At 37.1% G+C, this 20,651-nt stretch overlaps 1 protein-coding gene across 3 annotated transcripts in view; it reads left to right on the top strand.

Annotated features, from left to right (window-relative positions):
* Positions 1-20,651, top strand: part of VWA8 (von Willebrand factor A domain containing 8) — a 194,232-nt gene that overhangs the window by 67,496 nt on the left and 106,085 nt on the right. For all 3 annotated transcript variants that reach the window (XM_054814621.1, XM_054814612.1, XM_054814630.1), the window contains exons 17-21: positions 1,365-1,480; positions 2,387-2,493; positions 4,394-4,500; positions 7,693-7,764; positions 19,602-19,678. In XM_054814621.1, the coding sequence (XP_054670596.1) occupies positions 1,365-1,480; positions 2,387-2,493; positions 4,394-4,500; positions 7,693-7,764; positions 19,602-19,678 (479 nt within the window). The remainder of the gene's footprint in view (positions 1-1,364; positions 1,481-2,386; positions 2,494-4,393; positions 4,501-7,692; positions 7,765-19,601; positions 19,679-20,651) is intronic.

Genomic DNA, 20,651 nt, shown 5'->3' with positions numbered 1-20,651 from the left:
AACACTTGAAATGCTATCATTTACATCACCAAGTCCATAATGCTGGGTGGTAAACTATGATGGTTCAGAAGATGCTTCACAATCTTCTGTCAATGAAAGCAGGAGGAGCAGGAGTAGTAATCTTCACAGTTAGCCCCATCTAAATCACTCTTACTCATTGCTCAGAGCTATCCTAAAAAGTATTATCCTTTGCATTCTGAGCATTCAGGAAAAGTTGTATACAGTTTCATAGAACTGATTTTGTTTGGGGGTTTTTTTTATTATTATTAATATCTGTTTGACAAAACTGAATTAGTGTCAAGACATTTCTCATGCTTAAAAACTGTTAAGGGGGAAAAGAAAGGATCTGAAATTCATGAAGTGCTGCTTTTTTCTTTTTTGCAAATTTCAGGTTTTTTTCCCCAACTGAAACAGCATGACATATTAAGGTAATTGTAATGCAGTTAGGAATCATTTATATGAACCAAACGAAAATGTTTTGAAATTACCTAATTAAAATATTTCACTTGACCCAGGCAAAGCATGGCGTGACTTATCAGATCACACTCATTGTTGAGTGCTTCCTGCTAAAATAAGAAACCTATTTGTATTAGATACCTTCATCCGGTAGATATAATTATAGAATGATTTCTTTCTCAGTCTTTGTATCTCTCTTTAAATAAATGGCGACTTGTTTTGGGTTCTTGTTTGTTTGTTTTTTAAATGTTACTGTATTTGTTTGAGGTCTGCCTTCCCAGGCATTGAATCATTTTTGTAACTCTTTGCTGAATCATGTCCAGTTTTTAGCATTTATTATAACATGTGGACAACAGAAAAGGACACAGTGTTCCAGTAACAGCCCGCCCAGAAGGCGTGTGCAGAGGTGATACAATCTCCTTACTGCTGCCCAGTGTTGTCTTGTTTGTACGTCCAAGAATCCTGCCAGACCCTTTTGCCAGAGCATTTACATGTGGAGCTTATATTAAGCTTGTGAAGAGCAGATGAGTTTTCAGGACATTGATCCTTTTACAGTGGCTAACCTCCTTGGTATTGTTAATATTGTTTAGTGTTAGGTTTTAAAAGGTGAATAAAATTCAGTTATCAGCACTTTTTTTTTTCCTGTTGCTTACCAAGTGGAACCGTATGGCTAATCTTTTGATGACATCATGATTTCCATGGCAGTGAATTACTGCAGCAAATACAGAATTACAAGCTTGCAGATTAAAAAGCACAAGCTGCTGTAGGAGGCAGAAAGCATCTATGAATTAGGAGAAAAGTTGAAATAATTGCTTTTGGATTACTTTTTTCTCATGACTTGTTCAGTTTAAATCCCAAGATCCAGTACCAGAGATCAAATAATTAAACTACTTTGTATTTTTTGACAGGCACAGTCACTGGCTTCATCTTTATCTACCCGACAACTGTTGCGAATTTGTCGTCGACTGTCACAACATCCAGATGAAAGCCTTTACTATGCTGTTAATAAAGCCTGCCTTTCCAGGTAGAAGTGCTAGTTTTGGTGGAAGTTCAAGAGCTGCTTGGTCAGTTGCTAACATGCAAGATAACTTTTAATGCAATTTAGTAGATAATACAATTGCTGTCTTGCTCCTTAAAGTCTGCCATTTCTTTAGAAGTATGTCTGTGATATTCTCAAACCTAGGAGGTTTTGTACTCTTTTCTCATCTTTATGAAGATGTTTAATGGCATACAAATTAGGTCACCTTTATTGACATTATTTCACTGTCTCAAAACACTCAAAGCAGGATTATATTACTGTCTAGCATCACTAGATATTTGGTGGAGGCGTGGTTTCAGTTCTAAAAAGCTGTATCTAGAAAAATTGTGAACATCCTGGGGTTGGTTTGTTTTGGTTTTGTTGGGGTTTTTTTCATTTTGGGTTTGTGGGTTTTTTGGGGTTTTTTTCCCCAAAAGAAAGCAAATTCCAAAGAAAATATTTGGAAAACTGAATGGGCCTAGTTCTGGACACCCCAGAGCTCGCTCTTTCTCTTTGGAACCTGGGGTCCGAGTGAACTGAGTCAAGAGAAGAGGTATTTCCGAAAAAACATTGTTTCTATTGTAGCTCTTATTGGCAGCGGAACAAGGAGATTACACGCTTCCAGTCCTAATCCATCCTACATTACAACCCTGTTGCAATATTTGGTAACAGTAAAGCCTTTTAAAATGAGCACACAGCCACTGATGTAATTAGTTACCTATGCAAGAAGTTTGGTTTCTCTCCTTAGGGATAGGTGAAATGTTGAAGGCTACTTGAGTGCGAAAGGAATAGACATTCAGGGTTTGGAGGTCAAAGTAAAGCTTCATGCTGATTTTAGATTACAGAAAATACTGAAAACTTTTAAGAAAATTACCTTAAAATACAACTTCCCTATTATTTTTCTTCATTTAGGTTTTTACCAAACCTTGCCAGATCAGCTTTACATAAAAATCTGCAGGATTCTGGTATTGAGACAAGTCAAGACGACATGAACAAACTAGAGGAAAAAGATTACACATGTAAGCTTCTGTCATCTTTTCTTCAACTCTTCATGAATGTTACTCAGACAGTTGAGCATATAAAGGTGTATTAATTATCCTAAAATGTAGTTTGCCTAAGTTATGTCTTTGCTTTGCTCTATCCCAACGCAATGCTGCTCTCAGTACATTGATGCTTTTGTATTATCTGCTGCATTCCTAGCTCATGGAATTTTGTTCTCCATCATGTTTAAGGGTTTCCCAGTCTTTAAGATCCATGGCCTCAGGCTTTCTTGGACTGCTTTTTTTTTTTGCTTTTTTCTCTTGTTCTTGTTCTCTCTTGTTCTTTTTCATTGTGGTGCACACTTTGTTAGTTTCCCTTCTTTTTATTCTATGGTTGTTACATGTCACCTTTATCAAGCAGGTCTTTGTTTCTTTACCTCATCCAACTTGTACTCGTTTGCAGTAACCTTCAGTGCTATGCATATAATTCTGATTCTACCATTTTTCTCACTTCTGCTTTCTCATTCCTGCATGACCCCTGGTCTTCATGCTAGCTGTGTATCTTCTCATATCTTCTGTCAGGCAGCACACTTTAAGCCATTTGCCATTTTCCATTCACTAAACTTTTCCTTTACTTCACCAGTGTTATCTCTGCTGTCATTCTTCTGTATGTTTATTATCAGTTTTGTGATGTATTTGACTTCTGTGTTTTTACTGTTAGATCTTTGCAGCAGTAAACACATCTTTGTTTTTAATTAATATGGATTGTGGTTTTATAGATTTTATTTATGTGTGTGTGTATATATAAAAATATATATGTAAATACAGATATATTAAAGTATTTATTACATACAGTATAACAGACATATGCAGCCATATCTGTGTCTATATACATATATACACACATATACCTGTGCAGCCATCCATGTATTATTCTGTCTGTATTTGTATTTTTTATGCATATAAAAACTATATATAAAAAATAGTTTGAACTCTTGCCAGTTTGTGATGCTGCCTGCTTACCATTCTATTTTTTTATCTGGACACATCCCTTGAATTTTCTTTACGTTTCTCTGTTTCATGCCATAAAGATAGAACCATACAGAAGAACAGGTGAACAACTAAAAACATCTCTCCAGAAATCAGGCTGTTTTCAGTTTTACACCATACCAGATTAAGAAATTAGTGGCAAAAAATTATTACCGTTTTTATTGCATACTATTATTGTTTACACTTAGTTGTCATTTTTCCTAAGGACAGAATTTATGGTTCTTCTTATCTAAGAAATTTTTCTAATCTACTTTTCCTCTCAGAGCTACAGCTGAAGGTTATTTCAACGAGTGCAAATTTAACTAGTTTTCACTAGTTTTAGTGTCCACGTTCTGGTATTAACCCATTTGAGCCAAAACACAATGCTGAAAGGGAGAATCAACAGTGACTACACTGTTGTGGTGGGTTGGCTCCAGCTCTCTGCCGAGTACCCACACAGCCGCTCACTCCCCTCTGCACCCCACTCCTCAGTGGGGCAGGGTGAGAGAAGGGGGAGAATGAGAGTGAGAAAACTTGTGGGTTGAGGAAATGTAGCCTAACGAGATTAGTGATATTCCAATAATAAAATGGGAGTATGAAATTAAACCGAGGCAGCGGTCACAACTTCTAGTGTTTCTTATGGTACTTTTCCCATAAGATCATCTATTCATCATATATTGTTAGCGACTTCTTTGCAATTTTGAAGAGAAATCAAATTCATGCTAATGCACCCTCTTGTTAATGGATACTCTTTCAAGCATTCACTTACTTCAGGTAGAAACCATTTACTGCAACCCACAGCCTTGTTAGAATTTGTAAATCGTCACTTGCAGGTGGTGGGGATTGATTGCATGTCTGCTCAGATGATGCTATAAGTAATGCATTTGCTTGTTTCCTGAAAAATGTCTAGGTGAAATAAATGATGGGATTCTGAAGATAGGGTCTCTGACGGTGCCAATTTATAACTCAACTGAGAAAATGAAAGTGCCTGACGTTTTGTTTTATGAAAATGCACAAGTAAGTACAAATCTTTGGCTTCTGAGGTACAAAAAGTTTGTTAAGTGTGTATTAATGTGCATGCTCATATATATCAATTAAAGTACTAACTACATTTTAAGGGTATATTTCTGAAGTAGTTTCTTTTGGCTAAAAATTTTTCTCACAGGATTTGATGCTCATTTCAGATGGGTCTTCACCATCCCTTTGTGAAGATTGAAACAATCCTGTTGAACATTTATAAAATATGAAGGAACAGCAACTGAAACTGAATTTTATTTAGAATGATTTGATCAGATGTTGCGCTGAGTGATTTTTTTTTATTTAATTATTATTAATTTTTTTTCTGCTGCTGGACTGATCCACTCATAGGACTGGATTATCGATTCCATCCTGAAACTTTGTTTTACAGGCTTGGTGCATGAAGTTGTACCTGCCTTTTATTAGAATTAACATTGCATGTTTGAAAAGCAAGACGAAGACTAATTACTTAATTAGTTGTTAGTTAATTGGTTGCTAATTATTTATTTCAATTATTTTAGCTTATTAGTCGTTAGTGTTAATTAGTTTGTAGTAGTGAAGAGTAAGAGTAATTAGTGAACGTGATCAAAGGGAAGGGCTTGGTGACTGGGGTTATTTTTTGGTTTTTGTTTCCCCCCCTACCCCTATTGTAGAGTTAGGTGTATTGCTGCTTGCTTCTCCATCTAGCCTGCAGGCCTCCAAACTGTCAGACAAGGGTACTACCCTCTGAGTTACCTTCGGAATATTTTGCCTCTGAAAGGCAACACTGATAGTGTGATCCTGTGAAATAGTTTTCTTTTAGGGACCTGGTCTGGGTTTGCTTACTTTTCCTTTCCTATTCTTTTTTCCTCCCTCGCTTGCAGTTTCTGCACAGAGAGGCTATGCCACATGGGTATCATCTAGTGAAGGTGATGACAGGCTGCGCAAGGGGAACAGATGACAGTCTTTTTCATCTTCCCCACTAACGTTTCATGTGAGATTTTGTTCTGTGTTGCCATTTCAGTAAAGTACTTAATTTGGATCTGTTGGAAGTGAAATCCTGAGTCTTGCTAGGACTCTTCTGCATTGCTTTTTCTACCTTCTTGCTTATAGCTTCAGAAAAGTGCATAGTATCTGAACACAGGTTGCGTACATCTGTTTTATTTAGGTAATGTCTGTTAAAAACGCTGCAGAGAATGAACTGCTCTGTATCTGTCCCTGGTAGCTATGCACTCTGAAAGAAACAACAACCAAATACCAGTCAGGATAGCTGTTCGCATTTCTAAATGAATTCTACTCTTATTTTCTGTGTTGATAGTTTGTAAGTCGGTCATTCAGGTGCTGTAATGATCATTTAGCAAAACCTGCTGGAGAACAAATTTGATTTATGAGTCTAGTGCAATACTTCCTCTCTGGTACTACAGAAATAAACTGAAACAGAGAAGAAAATATATCCTCAGCGCTTTGCACTGCTGCACAGTGTAATGAACTACATAGGTTTTGCGTCTGTGTGTTTGGTCTTGAAGCGTTTCATGTTCCAGTGGAATTTGGCATTACTGTGAAACATTGCTGTTGCTCTGCAACAAGTGGCACAGGGATGGAAAAAATTTATAGGTGATATACCAAATTGCCAAATGCCACTTTCAGGCCAGGCTTTGGAGAACATGGATTGATAAAGTTGACATGATATTGATGTATCTACTTACAAGTCCTTTGTGTAAATAATTAAGCTGAATTGTATGCATGCATGCTAATACAATGCTAATTTAGGTCCGGTTGGGAAAAAAAGAAGAAGTATCAATACATAGTATCTCTTGTGGGAATGCTGTTCTGCAGGGGAACTATAATGTACACATATTTGTGCAATTTGGGATAAAAAGTAAGTCATCAGAAGGAAATATTCATGCCTTAGCAATAAAATAAAAAAGGTAATCAGTGTGTGTATTATAACTGACTTCCTAGAATTTATGTTGTATCTGGTCAAAGTTATTCTCATCAGTTATAAATTTCCAGTATATACGCATGCCCAGAGAGTATAGTAATTTGTCTTGAAGTCCTCTCCTTAAATTTTTTTTATTGAGTATTCAGTAGTCTTTTGACATGCCTGGTTAGGATTTTGTGCTATTAAGCTGTGTTTACAACAGTTTCTTCCCCCACCCCTGCCTCTGGAGAGATTTGAAAACCTAACCCATCTTTCACACAGTTAGAAACTGAGCATTTCTGTGCTCAGAAATTACAGGCAAGCTGCTGATTTTTTTTTTGTTAATCAAGTACTAGAGGTAAGATGATAATGTGAAAAAATATAATGTTTATCTAAAGGCAAGCATTCATTTCTCTAAGTAGGTTGTCTGACCTACTTCCAGATGACCTATTTTTACTAGATACAGTGGAGAAATATACACGACTTTATTGCGAGTAATCTGCATTGCCACATTATCCTTAAATCCTTTTGATCCTTTTAAACAAATTATTTGTGAGAAGCAAGATAAGGTTAAATGATGTAGTGTGTGTTACCCTTTATGATATTGTGTATATACATATAAAATACATCTCAAGTACTTTGACTTCAGTTAGGCATTCTAATTTAGAAGTTGTAAGAAACCTAATAAACACTTTTAGACTTGAGCTTGCATTTTCCTATCCTTATTTTCCTTTAAAAAAAGTTTAATTAGAATAGGAAAGTGTATTTATCTTTAAGCTAGGCCTGGCATTTAACCTTTAATAAAATAAATGTGTACAATTTACATATTCATGTCAGCTCCTTTTATTCCCTCTGGTTTCTGTAAAGTTCTACCAGGGTACATTTTGCTTCCTCCCAGTACAATTGCTGGAAAATTGTCATACACATATTAATGAAAGTTCTTACACTCTAGGTGACAAGCATTCAACTAGGCTAAAAAGAAATGCATTGGGAGTGATTACAGAAAATTAAATATATTTAGGGAAATCAGACACCCACAATCAGTTGGAGTAGAGGAAATACATAAAGAGAGTTAGTATTTTTGTTTCATTGTTTTAGTCACTGGATAGATTGCCTCTGTGATTATTGGCTGAGAGACTATTGCTATGAAATAAATAGCTGTAAGTATGAAGTTCAAAAAATTTTGGCCCCAAATCCTGAAAGTAAAATTCCTGTTGTACCACTATCATTAGTGAATGCATAAACTTGAGAGTATAAAAACAGGGGTGAAAATTGTGGTTTTGTTTCTCTAGCACATGATGGTAATGGAAGACATGCTGAAGGACTTTCTCCTGGGAGAGCATCTTCTTTTAGTTGGCAATCAGGTGAGTTAAACATCTCTTACAATGCATGGAACCAACTCATTATTTAATACTGAAATTAAGTCTCTGGTTTGCTTCATTGAAATTGCATTCATTTGTAGTACTGAGGTGTCCCTGCTCATGGCAGGGGGGTTGGAACTAAATGAAGTTTAAGGTCCCTCCAACCTAAACCATTCTGTGATTCTATGATTTGACCCATTTTTTGATTCCTTATCTACTAGTGTCTATGGGGTTTATGGGCACATAACTGTGGGAAATGTAAATACCTTAAATGTATCTTTAGTATCTTTATTGATGGAGACTTTATTGGTGAGATCATGGGGGCTGTTGTGTTCTTTTAGTGGGTCATTGCAGTTTCGTGACACCTTCTAACAGTTTATAGGCTCCCCAAGATGAGGTATGGGCAGATGTTCTTCTGTTGGGTATGTCTGAAAGTCTTTGTTCTTCAGAACCATCTTAAACTATTACTGAAACTGTTAGGTGACTTGAACAGAATTATACACATTGCCAGTTAGGTGGAAAAAAGAAAGTTTTTGTTATATTTCTGTATATTTGAAGTGTTCAAGAAAGTAACACTTCCCAAGCTACCAGGTTGGTTTTTCCCTCATAAAGTAATGTCCCTTTAGTTTAGCTTTCCCTTAGCAAAGATACAATAATTTTCTAGCAGATGTTTCTCTTCATGTTTTGCCTTTGGAAAAAGTCTGACACAAAACACTAATGGTCTAACCTACATGGCCAGGAATATGAAATGCTAATTGTTATTAATGTGCATATCTTAAAATTACAGTGTACAGTTATATTCATTCTCAGCTATTTAGAATCCTTGTTAACAGCTTGAGTTTACAATGATGTTGTACTTGAAACTTCTGCAGACTTTTGCTGGATGATGCCAGCTTCTTCCAAAAGGTTTCATCTATTCATAAATAGAAATAAATATTTCATAGATGAAATAAGATCTATTTATTCTATTTCATAAACAGTGCTCACTATTCCAGCTTCCAAGTTGGTATTGAAAATGTTATATAGTACAGATTGCCTGCAGGACCTGCTGTTGGGGAATAGCAAGAGTGAGCTGCTCCACAGGGGAATGGAGGCAGGGACAGTGTCCTTGATGACAAGGTTCACAGTTCCAGTGTCCAAGCAAGAAGAGCAGGTCTGGGGGCAGTAGGCCATTGTCAGCCAAGTGCCTAGTGGCTGCCAGACAGGTCCTTGGTGATGAGGCAGCTGTGAGGTCAAGCTAGGAAGTCAAGTCAGCAGGTCCGAGCTGGGATCAGCAAGGTACAGGGCCAGGCACAGCATCACCGCAGTGTAGGTTGAGAAGGAACCGAGGAAAGGGCCTGAGTGTAAATGCAGGTCTCAAGCCATGGGGGGCAAAGGGGACCCCAGTAAAGCAGCAGCACCAGGTCAGAGCTGATCTTCAACACAGACAAATAAAACCCAAGGTGGGGGGAGGAGCTTGCAAAGCCCAGTGGTACACTCAGCACCCTGACATATGCTTCATATGTTCTACCAATTTGGAAAAAAAAATGTGAAGACTATGCGAGTACAATTTTTAGGATATAAGGTATTTTCCCAGCAGTGGTATACTCATCTTTAATAATTTAATGTGTGCCACATTTTCTCCAAGCTTATGAAACTCTAATTGAAGACAGTATTAAAAGATTTAACTGGGTTGAAGTATTGGAACATACTGTTTTGATTCTAGACATCATCTCAGCTGTACTATTAAGCTGGAAAATTGATTGATTTGCTGTGATTTCTCTTTGGCAAATCAGTAATACTTAAAGATTTTTGGTTTTTAATTGCTAACATGCTTCTGAGTACTCCCAGGTTTACTAATTTTACTAATTTGTTCCGCTGTTTTTATGTGTGACTAAGAAAAGGCCAAGTGGCCTTTTCTTTTCGAAATACTGTTGTTAAGTTTGAGCACTGTATTTGCCGTTCTGCAGTCTTTTAGGACCATACCAATCATCCTTGATTTCTCAGGGATGTTCACTAACCATTTAGAAATTGCTTGGCTAATTCCTTAAATATATTACTGTAAATTTTTGCAGCATGTGATGAATCCTGTTCAAGTTCTTTAAAACAACCATATTACATCAATATGCTGTCATGCTATATGTGCAGATACCTTCCCATGGAAGGAAGATACTAGAGTTTTCATCCTCTTTTTATAAAACGAATGATTAAAAAATAGTATTTTTTGCTGTTCAGTTACTTTAACAGTTCAATCTGTAATAAGAAGGTAGGGTTATGATTACTTTATACATCTATCACTGTGTACCTGTGTCTAGCATTTGGAAGAAACAGATAATGTTTTTGTGTGGAGGTACAAAATGCTGTTTTGAGCTTCTTTCTGTTGTTGTTCTTTTTGGTGAATGAGTGAATCATGGAAATTCAGTGTAAATAACTAACAATTCAAATACTCAAAACCTGGATATTTCCAAATATATGACTAACATCCCTTTGAATGCTTGTGTCATTTCCTAGATATTTAAATGAGTTGGCATATACCTTAGAACATAATCTGGTCCATCAAAATGATGACTATATAAGTGAGTATCTACATTCAACTGTGATTCAATGTGCAAGGCTTGACCTGTAGTCTTTCTTTGAGAGACTGAATTTGGTTTTGCTTGGTTGACTGAATGTGGTTTTCCTCTTTTGTTTTTGTGACGCATGTACATACACAAAATTCTTGTTAACTTCAGACCTCTCCCTTTATTTCAAAGTCTGTAAATGTAGTCTCTTTTGTGTATGCCTTTTAGTTAAGAGCTGCCTGGTGAGAGTATTTGTACCAAGATTGTTTTCAAGCAATGAACTTTGTCGATAAGTATTTGAAATTCAGTAAATTAGAATTAAATGATCTTGGTCGATATTAGGGACTGGCTTTTTTAATGAAACAGGACAAACTGAAGACAAGTGTTAGATACCAACAGTTATCTTTAGAATTGTTCAGCTTCTGAAGTAAACTACTTTATAACCCTCTTCATTCAAGTGTGTCCCTGAAGCTTATATAGCCCAGGATTTCACAGCATAAATGTCTTATGTGAAACATGGCTTTGTCTAAATATTTGTTTACATTGGTTGTTGATTTATGTTGGATGCTAACAGGAATGTGCTTCCATTTCATGTATAAGCAAACAGGTTTCTTTGGGTCCTTGGGAAAGGCAGTGGATAGATATAAATTTTCAGCTATGAAATAGCTTCCAGTTAAAGGAAATGCCAATTAAATTTCCAATTAAAGGAAACTAAAACTATGAGCCTGTAGTCCGAATGTGAATGAGACTATCTATGACCATCTATAGTTTCTCAAAGCAGCTATAAAACAGCTTCTTCCTTGGCTGAGAGTTATTTATTACTCTCAAAGCAACAGGCAAACAACAGCAAGAGTCCTGTTTAGTAAAGGTTACTTACTCCAAACTTTGCAGGGACTGTTTATTTAGTCATAACATATAGCTCTTACAGCTGCACCCGAGTTTAATGAGACAGGCTGGAGTATTTATTCTTCCTACCAAGGAAATTTTTTTAGACTCTGTTTCTGTGAAAGTTTTCCTGATGGACATTGTGCAGTTTGTGGATTGGCCACTATTTGGTATCTTTTACTGTCTCCTTGAATTTCCTATCTTTGGCAAATAGGAGAGAAACTATGCTAATACGCAGAATTTGTTTATGTGGAAAAACTTGAAAAATAGCAGTGGCTGAAACGCTTTTATTTTTTTCTTGCAATTTTGAATTTTACATATAACATTTCCCAAACTGTTGCATTTGGAAGTTGTGTAAAGAGAGCTGTTGGACGCTTTCACCTTTATTGGTCGTAGTTGAAGTCTTGGCAAACATCATCTGGCTTGGAAGATACTAAACAAAATGTTCATAGTTCAAGGGATTAGTGGCTTTCTGGAGAGAGGGGGAGGGCTCACAGCCTTGTCACTTCTGAATTATTTTATAGCCCTGAAGTTCTAAAACACCTACCCATGTGTTAAACAAAATTGAAGTATTTTATTTGGCATCATTCTGTTACCATAATTTATAGTATGAGCTGTTCAGATAGCTGACCTTGTAAATTAAAGAGGTTCTGTTGTAGCAATGAATCCTGAACATCTCTGTTTTTAGGGCAGTTAGCGTACAGGAAGTATTTAATAACAAGTAGTGTTCTTTTTGGCTTTTAAAGTTACTCTCTTTTCTTTCACTGTATAAATATCTCATAACTATAAATATGAGTATGGTATATAAATATCTTTAAATACACTTTATCATGGTCTATCATGAGTTATCTAAAACAGCACAATTGCAATTCTATGTAGCAGGACAGATGCAGCTTGTACCAGGTCCTGGAGTTCTGTATGCCTTGAGAATGGCGTGTGATCCCTGGCCATGTCTTCATTAATCCTTCACTAGGTCTTATCCATTCCAGTCTTTTTAATAATACATACGTTTTGTTTTGATTCAAGTTTCAATACATACAGCCAATACTCTTAGATGTGTTTTAGTCAGCATGTGCCCCTCTGCTTGACTGTACGCTGTCAGCTTTGGCCCACAGCGCTTGGCCTTCTGCACTTAGGTCATCTGTTATAGGCTTTATACCATTTTCAAAGTGTAGAGCATATAAATGAAAAGTGATTGAGTGAGCATTACTGCCCATATTGTATAAACATTACCAAAATTATGAGGAACATTCTCTTTGTTAATCTTCTTGAAGAGTGGACACAGGAAATGCAGCGTACATTGGGACAACCTTGTGTTCATCAGGAACATTCCCTATTTGTCGTTTTTTTGCTTGTTTTTCTCTTTCCAGAATTCTCAGTTTCTCATTTGTCTTGTAGTTTTCTTCATTGGCAACCTTTATGGCTATTTCTAAGTATTTGGTACTGGCTGATCTACCCTTGAAAATGAAATAGTTGTGTTACCGTTATCCATCCTTCTTTTATGACAAATTACTTAAGAAAGAAGAGCTACTGAAAAAAAAAAGACAACAAATAATATATTTCTTCTTTTCAGCAATTATTATTAAAGCGTAATGGATGCTGGAGTTCCACATGTTGTTCTGGCTTTCCTGTTGCTTATGTTCTCTTTTCAACAAGAAATGCAAAGTTGATAATCAATTAGTATAATCAGAAACACCATTAAGTTACTGATTTAATTACTGCTGAATACAGAAAGCATTTAAATTTTTTCCTTCTTTGTTTGATGGTGTGGAAATTTGGATTGTAAAAATTACTCCCGCTCTACTTCCCCATGTACAAGGAAAGCACTTTGCAAGCCTGTTCCTGAATAACTTGCAATCTAACTAGGCAATGTATAGATAAGGGAAAATCGGAAAGAAATAATAAGTAGAATAAGAATGAAGAATTCTATAAAGGTGCTAAATATTGTTGTAAATAATTTGAAAGAAGATCATGACAAAAATCTCTGGCAGCACTTAGTAAAAATGTTGATGTGAGCCCAGAGTAAGTAGACTATCACAAATACATTAATGTAATGGCCTTTTGGCACATTTGGTAATTTATTTCCCTGATAGAAGAACGTAATTTTATCCTTTCTGCTGCCTTTCCTTATTTAAGAGATGAACTTACATGAACTCTGGAGCTCCCACTAGGAATTTATTTTATTCGTGAAAATTTAGTAGGACAAATGATTCAGTCTTTCTTAAAGATGTTTAAAAGGACATACTTGAATACATCGATCCTTCTAAGGTAATACTCTTTTCATCTCACTGTGAACTTGAATTAAGTCGATACTGAGAGTGTAATAATATCAGTCACCAGAAAATTTGAAATAGCAACAAATGCTTGGCTTTTAACTTTTCTAGAAATAAAGGACTTTGTTTTACTTCTTCAACTTGTGTAAAAATGGACAGCTTCCTCTGCAAGGCAAGAATGTACTATCCTAAACCAAATTTTTATTATTATTATTGTAAGCATGAAGAAACTGAGCTCCAAATGAGCTAAACTGGGCCAAATATTTTTTGCCTAAGGAATTCTGTGTGACAGCTGTGGAAAACTTGGAAAATATTTCTCTTTTACTTGCTACAGTCATAACAGTATGTGCACATATGAGAATAGGTGTGCTCTTTAAATGTGTCTCTGCTTACACTATTGCTTTCTGCCTTTACAAGTTATACTGAAGAACCAGAATAAAAAAAGAATCAGTGAATTGATTTGTCTTTCAGATGTTTCTTCCCACAGATTCTTTCTATTGTAAATTTTTCATATGCTCTTCTCCATTGAACCACAATTGTCGTACCTTGCTGAATATCTGAAGATTGTATTTAGCCTAACAGGACTCTGGGTTGAAGGTTGTACTTAAATGCAGAAAAAGGCATAATCTCTACAAGCTTATCCGACCTGTAGTCAGAGATGTATCCAAAGCATTCAATTCATGTCTTCTATCAGGAAATTAAGTTTATGTTCTTGTGGTAAAATTTTATTATTTTTACCATCACCATAACTTTTAGGTACCCCAGATGATAAACTCAAAATAAAATAAAGAGATCCTAAACCACCGATAAATATATAGATTACAGCGGGGGCAAGACTTAAATCACCACTGCTTTTGCGCCACTATTTTCCTTTGTTACTAACATCCAAGCGAGGTGGCAATGATAGGGTCTAGTGCAGTAGTCCTCTGGTAGCAACTTATAGTGTCTGCTGGCGACACACCTTCTGCAATTATTACACTGCATTATTCACATCTGTTCCAAGCAAGGATTGGTGAGCTTAATAACACCTGGAGTGTTTGAGAGAGTCGTGTATAGGTGCTGCTTGTTGCTCTGGAGATAACAGTACATTTTTTTAAAAAATCAGAAATATAGCCTCTGGTGTAAAAATAGCAGCCTCAATTATCATAGAATCACAGAATGGTTTGGGTTGGAAGGGAACTCAAAGATCATCTAGTTCCAACCCCCCTGCCATGGGCAGGGACACCCTCCACTAGACCAGGTTGCCCAAAGCCCCATCCAACCTGGCCTTGAACACTTCCAGGGATGAGGCAGCCACAGCTTCTCTGGGCAACCTGTGCCAGTGCCTCACCATTCTAACAGTGAAGAATTTCTTTCTAATATCTAGTCTAAATCTACCCTCTTTTAGCTTAAACCCATTACCCCTTGTCCTGTCACTACACTCCCTGATAAACAGTCCCTCCTCCACCTTTCCTGTAGGCCCCTTCAGGTACTGGAAGGCCACAATTAGATCTCCCTGGAGCCTTCTCTTCTCCAGGCTGAACAATCCCAACTCTCTCAGCCTGTCCTCATAAGAGAGGTGCTGCAGCCCTCTGATCAGCTTCGTGGCCCTCCTCTGGACTCACTCCAGCAGCTCAATGTCTCTCTTGTACTGGGGACCCTGGAGCTGGATGCAGTACTCCAGAATGTACTCCAAAACTCCAGTTTTACTATTTAAAATGCATGCATCCTTGCAAATGGTTTTGTTGGCAGAAACAGGCAAGCTATGGGCATGGAAGGTGGTTCAGTGCCAGACCCAGTGTTAGAAAGTGTACATTAGCAAAAGTGTTTTCATTTCCTTCATTTTCATTTTCCAGCCAGAAATTTCTGTGATAAAGACACTATCAAGATGACTCTTTCTATGAAGTCACAAACTGAGGACTCTGACATGAGGATTCTGTATACTAACATTTAATGAAAAGTCAAGATTGTCTTTCATTCCCTAACAATACAATTTTTAAATTAATTATATAATAAAATTTCCTAAGGTGAAAAAGTGATAAATTGCTTTTTCCACCAGTTTCAAAGTTTGTGTCATTCTTTTGTAATGTAACAGGTGCTCTGCTATGCAGGATGGCTGCGTGCTGGGATGGAAAAGGTGTGATTGCAGCATCTCAGCTGAAGGGCAGTACTGAAGAGCACAACATGGCAACCTCTTTAACCGCTTCAGTATGACCTGCAAATCATTTAAATGAAAATAAAAACGAGGCAGCATGGTTTAGATTTTTTTTTTCCCAATAATATCTTTTTCTAAGAGGCAAACTATTAATTTCAAAGCTTGGGTCCAGTTCTTTTGGACTGTAACTTTAGTTGGGCTGTGCAGGGGAGAAATTTGTCCCACTACTGTAATAGCTGCATCCTGAATTGCAAAATGCCTCCTGGGACCTGTAACAACCTTGTTTATGGTTGAAACTGCAGTTACTGCTAGCAGATTAAGTCATTTTATCCTTGGTAACAAGTGTTTACAATGTCAGTTAGAAGAATGTTTAACTAAGGGATTATTTTGCTTTCTAATTGCATAATTCCTTTTTTGTTATTCATTAGTGTGGATATTTACTTCCCATTTTTCTATTTCAGTTGTCCCATATGTCTGACAGAATAAAAATTGTCTAATATTTGCTTTCTGAAATATTTTTATTCAGTTCAGCTGAAACACCAACACAGATGTTCTCTTCCCTCTAATTAGCATATGTTTATATTTCTGTTAAATTAAGTGACTGCAACAGTGCGTATATAAATAACATACAACAAGTGTTAATGGCGAACCAGTTTGTCCTCTGAATGTTACCTTAGGCTGCAATAATTGCAAATGACACAAGATTGCATTCTGAATGCAGTCCAAGTTCAACTCAGTCTTTTCGTACGTTCATACGAAAGGTAGCTCTGATTCTTTCTATTTAAATAGTTGACTGCTAGCTATGTGGATGTCCAGAAGATCCAGCTTGATCCTTGGCACTGGGGTGACTTTGTTGCCATTTTTGTCATTTCTTCTTTCTGAGGTGCCAGTAACTCATTTCAGAGGTTTTGGGGTTTTTTTTTTCCAAAATGGGTTAGCATTTTCCACATTTCTTGTTCACCTGAAGAAGACTACCAGGCATATTCTTTATCCCATGAAGGTCAGGTGAATTTGGAATAAACCTACTTTTCTTGGCCTTTCATTAATGAATAGTACTTGAGGAAGGAAACTCATCCAAGGTCTTTTTCGCAGTTTTTTTATTGGTACTAAAGAGCCTTCTGAATAGCTTTGGTCTCTTCCTTCCTTTCTATTATATTGTGCCTTCTCAATGGAGTAACTGAGACAAAGAAGTGGTAACTTGTCATGAAAGAGGAATGTGGAGGGATGGAATCAGAGCTTTGACTTGAACTTTGCTCCAGCTACTGTTGCCAGCCGAGGATTTTATGTGGTACACCACAGTCTCTATGAAGGCACATAATGTACTCTCTGAAGCAGTTCAGTCTAGAAGTTGGGCAATGTTAATGTGTTTATAATAGTTAAAATCTGGTGGGAATGCCTTCTGGCTTTTGAATGCTGCATGTACCTTTTAAAAAATGTATCACGTTTTGAAATTGAGGTGTACTTAAAATGAAATAAAAGGAGGTATGCGGGGAGTCTGGCGAGATGCACAAATACAAATGAAGAAGGGGTGAGATGTGTTGATGGCACAGCTCCCATTTACTTCACTGTGTTATGTTGGTAACCATGCTCTTTCCCTTCCTCCGCAGTGGTCCTCTGCCATGCTTGTGTCCTCTGAGCATTCTCTCAAAAGTGAGGTGCGCTCCTCTTAATACCCTTGGCGATAACAGCATGGATAGAAATACACAAAAACAGCTATTTGGTCCTCTTTTTATAGGAACAGGAGAAGGAGGGAAAAAATCTAGCAGTGTTATTTTGTAATAGGGAAAATATTCTTTTCAGGCATAATTTTAAGAATCTATCATAAACATAAAAACCACACGTGCTTCCTGTTATGCACATGAAAGCCAAATTTTTTTTAATTACAGTAACCGTTTTGGTTGATATTAAGTATGTTTTACATTGATTCAATATGTTGATCTATTTCTTCATCTTTGTACTTGCCACAGCTGGCTCAAGTCCCACTCTGCAGAGAAAAGGATATGCAATCCGCTTGGGATTGGTACAGAAAACTGCATGCTGACATCTGCCCAGTCATCTTTAGCTCTCTTAGGAAAAGTAAAGGAAGCTGCTTTCAGCATGGGTGTTTTGTGCTTCACATTAGGAGTATTCCTGTTTATTCACCCATTTATGATTTCAAGTATCCGACTGCAAGTAGTAGGAAACATACGGGACTAAAACTGCCTGTGTGCACTACTAGAGGATTCTTACCATTTCTGGTTACTTTTGATGTTTCCGATGCATTTCCTGAAGTTGTGCATTTCCCCCAAAATGGGCATGTTCTTTGAATTCTTGGAAGAATCTGTTAGCATGATTTCATCCCCTGTTTCAAAGCAGTGGAGAACTGTGTTTCCAGTGACAGTTTTCAGAAATGACTGGTGATAGATATTGTGTTCCAGCGTCTTAGTACACCTGTGTGTAAAGCTGTAGATTCTTCTGAAGAATCACATGGAAGAAGGTTTGTGAGAGGACATGTGGCAGAGCACTAACTTGAGTTGACTTTCCTGTGTTGGAGTCGAGCCCACAGTAGAATCTAGGTAGTTCTATTTTTATCAGCTCTGCGGGTTTTTTTTGTTCTGCTCTCGTGGTGAGAACTCTCCTTCCGTGATTTCAACTACTACACATATGTGTATGATTCTCTGTTCTCATAAATGTAGTCAGATGAGAGACTATGGCCCCATTTTGAGAAGCTTAAACAGTTTGCAATTCTGCAGCTGGCAGTTACCGTCTTTCAGCTAGGATTTACAGTCATAAATGTCATAACTTGCAGCTCTGAATGCTCCTACTCTGTTTCAGTGCCAAGTGAAACAGATTAGCGAATCTCATGTTGGTCTAATCTAATCTCTTTAATCTTTCTGTGGGTTATATTTATCTGCTTTACTTTACGCTAGTGTGAACTACTAGATGTATTCATGCAGTCAGGGTGAGAATCTCAGCAGAGGGACAGCGTCTAGTCAAACAGCTTTTGGCTGGGTTACAACTGAACTTTTCTTTCTACTAATTCTTTTTTCTTTGCGACCCTTGGCAATCTCACTGTCATTCTGAGCTCCCAAGTCTGCAGCCACGTCCTTGCAGGAGGGATAAGAATTTCTGCATCTTGGTCTGCATCTACATGATTAGCATTTTAGACCTGATCAGGAATGTACTTTTGAAGGGAATCTCCTTACTGCACTTTGGTGCGTGTCAGGGGACATATGACCTGCATTCTCTTAGGATGAGATTAAGCTGGAGTGTGTTCTCCAGCAGCACACCTAATTCATTGTTCTGCTAATTCCTTCCGTGGGACCAGTTTAGGCCTGGGCTGAAGTGCCAGCTCCTGAACCGCTTGTACAGGGTACATCAGGATGTTAGCAACACCTGATTCACTCCGTAAATCCGCTGTCATCATTCTGCACAGCTTGCTAATGCAGACATCCTGCAATAGAGAGTTATAGATTAGTTTAATCTTCAACCCAATTCTGAGTCCGTCTGGGCCTTTTTTGCTAACTCCAGTGGAATGGCATTAGCAAATATTACCAAGGCAATGCTCTAATTCCAGGTGACAGTTACAGGATGTTTCCTATGACCAACAAGAACTATCTTTTCATAATTAGTGCAAGTCAGCTTCCTAGCATCCACAGCCTCACAACTCCTTTGTGAAATAAAAAGGCTGGAAAAACCTGGGGTTATTTAAAGGGATGCATAGGCATGCGTGACGTAACTCTAGAGAACAAATCCTATTTCTGGTTATGGCTAGTAAGACAGTAGTAGTTAGTAGTTAGCTAGTAGTAGTTAGCTAGTAAGTATATTGCAAATATATATACATATGTAAAATAAAATATGTATCATTAAATTGTGTTCGGAATTCTTTGATATGGATCGAAATTGTACTTTCCTATAAAGGAATATGGAGACTATTTTAACAATTTGGGGAAGCTATCTTTTCTTTGTTTATAACTTTTAAATGTGTACATCTATGTTATGTCTTAATGTTATATTTATTTACTGCAGGGTGTTGGGAAAAACAAGATTGTTGACAGATTCCTTCACCTTTTAAACAGACCTAGAGAGTATTTACAGCTGCATAGGTAAGAATGTGTTACACTTCCATACTTTGTGTTTATAGACTGATTTCCAATGTTTTAAAACTCATGTTTCTGAAGTTTAATTTGTTCTCCTTGCTTGAGCAAAGACCCTATTATGGTAGGTGGCACACTGACCACAGGAATTTATCTATTTTGTAGGCAGAGGCAATAAGCTGGTCGAGGAGGGGGCACTAGAATCTAATGCAATCATATTGCTTAACGTAAGAGGAAGTAGAAGTCAGAGCAAACTGAGGTTAAACCATGCTCAAGAAGAGAGTAATATTTTCCTGTCATTTCTGGAGAGGTTTCCCTAAGCATGAGGTACTGTGTGAAGGGAAAAAGTTCAAAGGTGCTTATTTGAATATGTCACTCGTTAAACAAGAAACATTGTACAGAGTAAAGGTTTTTCGGTCTTTTTCCTTTGGCACTCCTACTGAGCACATGTATTTATTTCGCACCCATAAACATATGTGGATTAGAAAATTCTAATTCATTTCACATGCAAGCTAAACAACGGACTTCAAGACAACAAACCTATTGAAAACAATTCAAAAGCTGAAATAATAGCAAATTATCTGCCTGGGTTTTATGACATGAGCTTTAAATCAATAAATTGAAATAAAGACTGGATATGTGTCTAGAAGAATCAGTTTCAATTGAACTGCATCCTTTTTCAGCTTCATTCCTAATCTTTACCTCTCTGTCTTCAACTCCCTAGCTTCATCACCCTGTCTCTTTCCATAATCCCTGTTTTTAAAATAGTGCTAATAAAAATGTACAACTTCGATATTTTGCCCTTGAACAGAACAGTCTCTGTAACACTCTCTCTCCCACTTTCTCCCCCAGCTTTTTGTCTTCAAATGTCTTGTCCTTTTATTCCTGATATTTGGATAGCTCTGTCTCATCACTCTTCTATTGCTATTTTCTTTTGTACTTCATCTCCTAGACTTCCATCACTTCTTTCCTAAATAACACC

This window comes from Grus americana, chromosome 1 (genome assembly GCF_028858705.1).
Source record: "Grus americana isolate bGruAme1 chromosome 1, bGruAme1.mat, whole genome shotgun sequence".
NCBI classification, from domain to species: Eukaryota; Metazoa; Chordata; class Aves; order Gruiformes; family Gruidae; genus Grus; species Grus americana.
The sequence above is the reverse complement of the archived record's forward strand: the minus strand, read 5'-3'. Positions and strand labels throughout refer to the sequence as shown.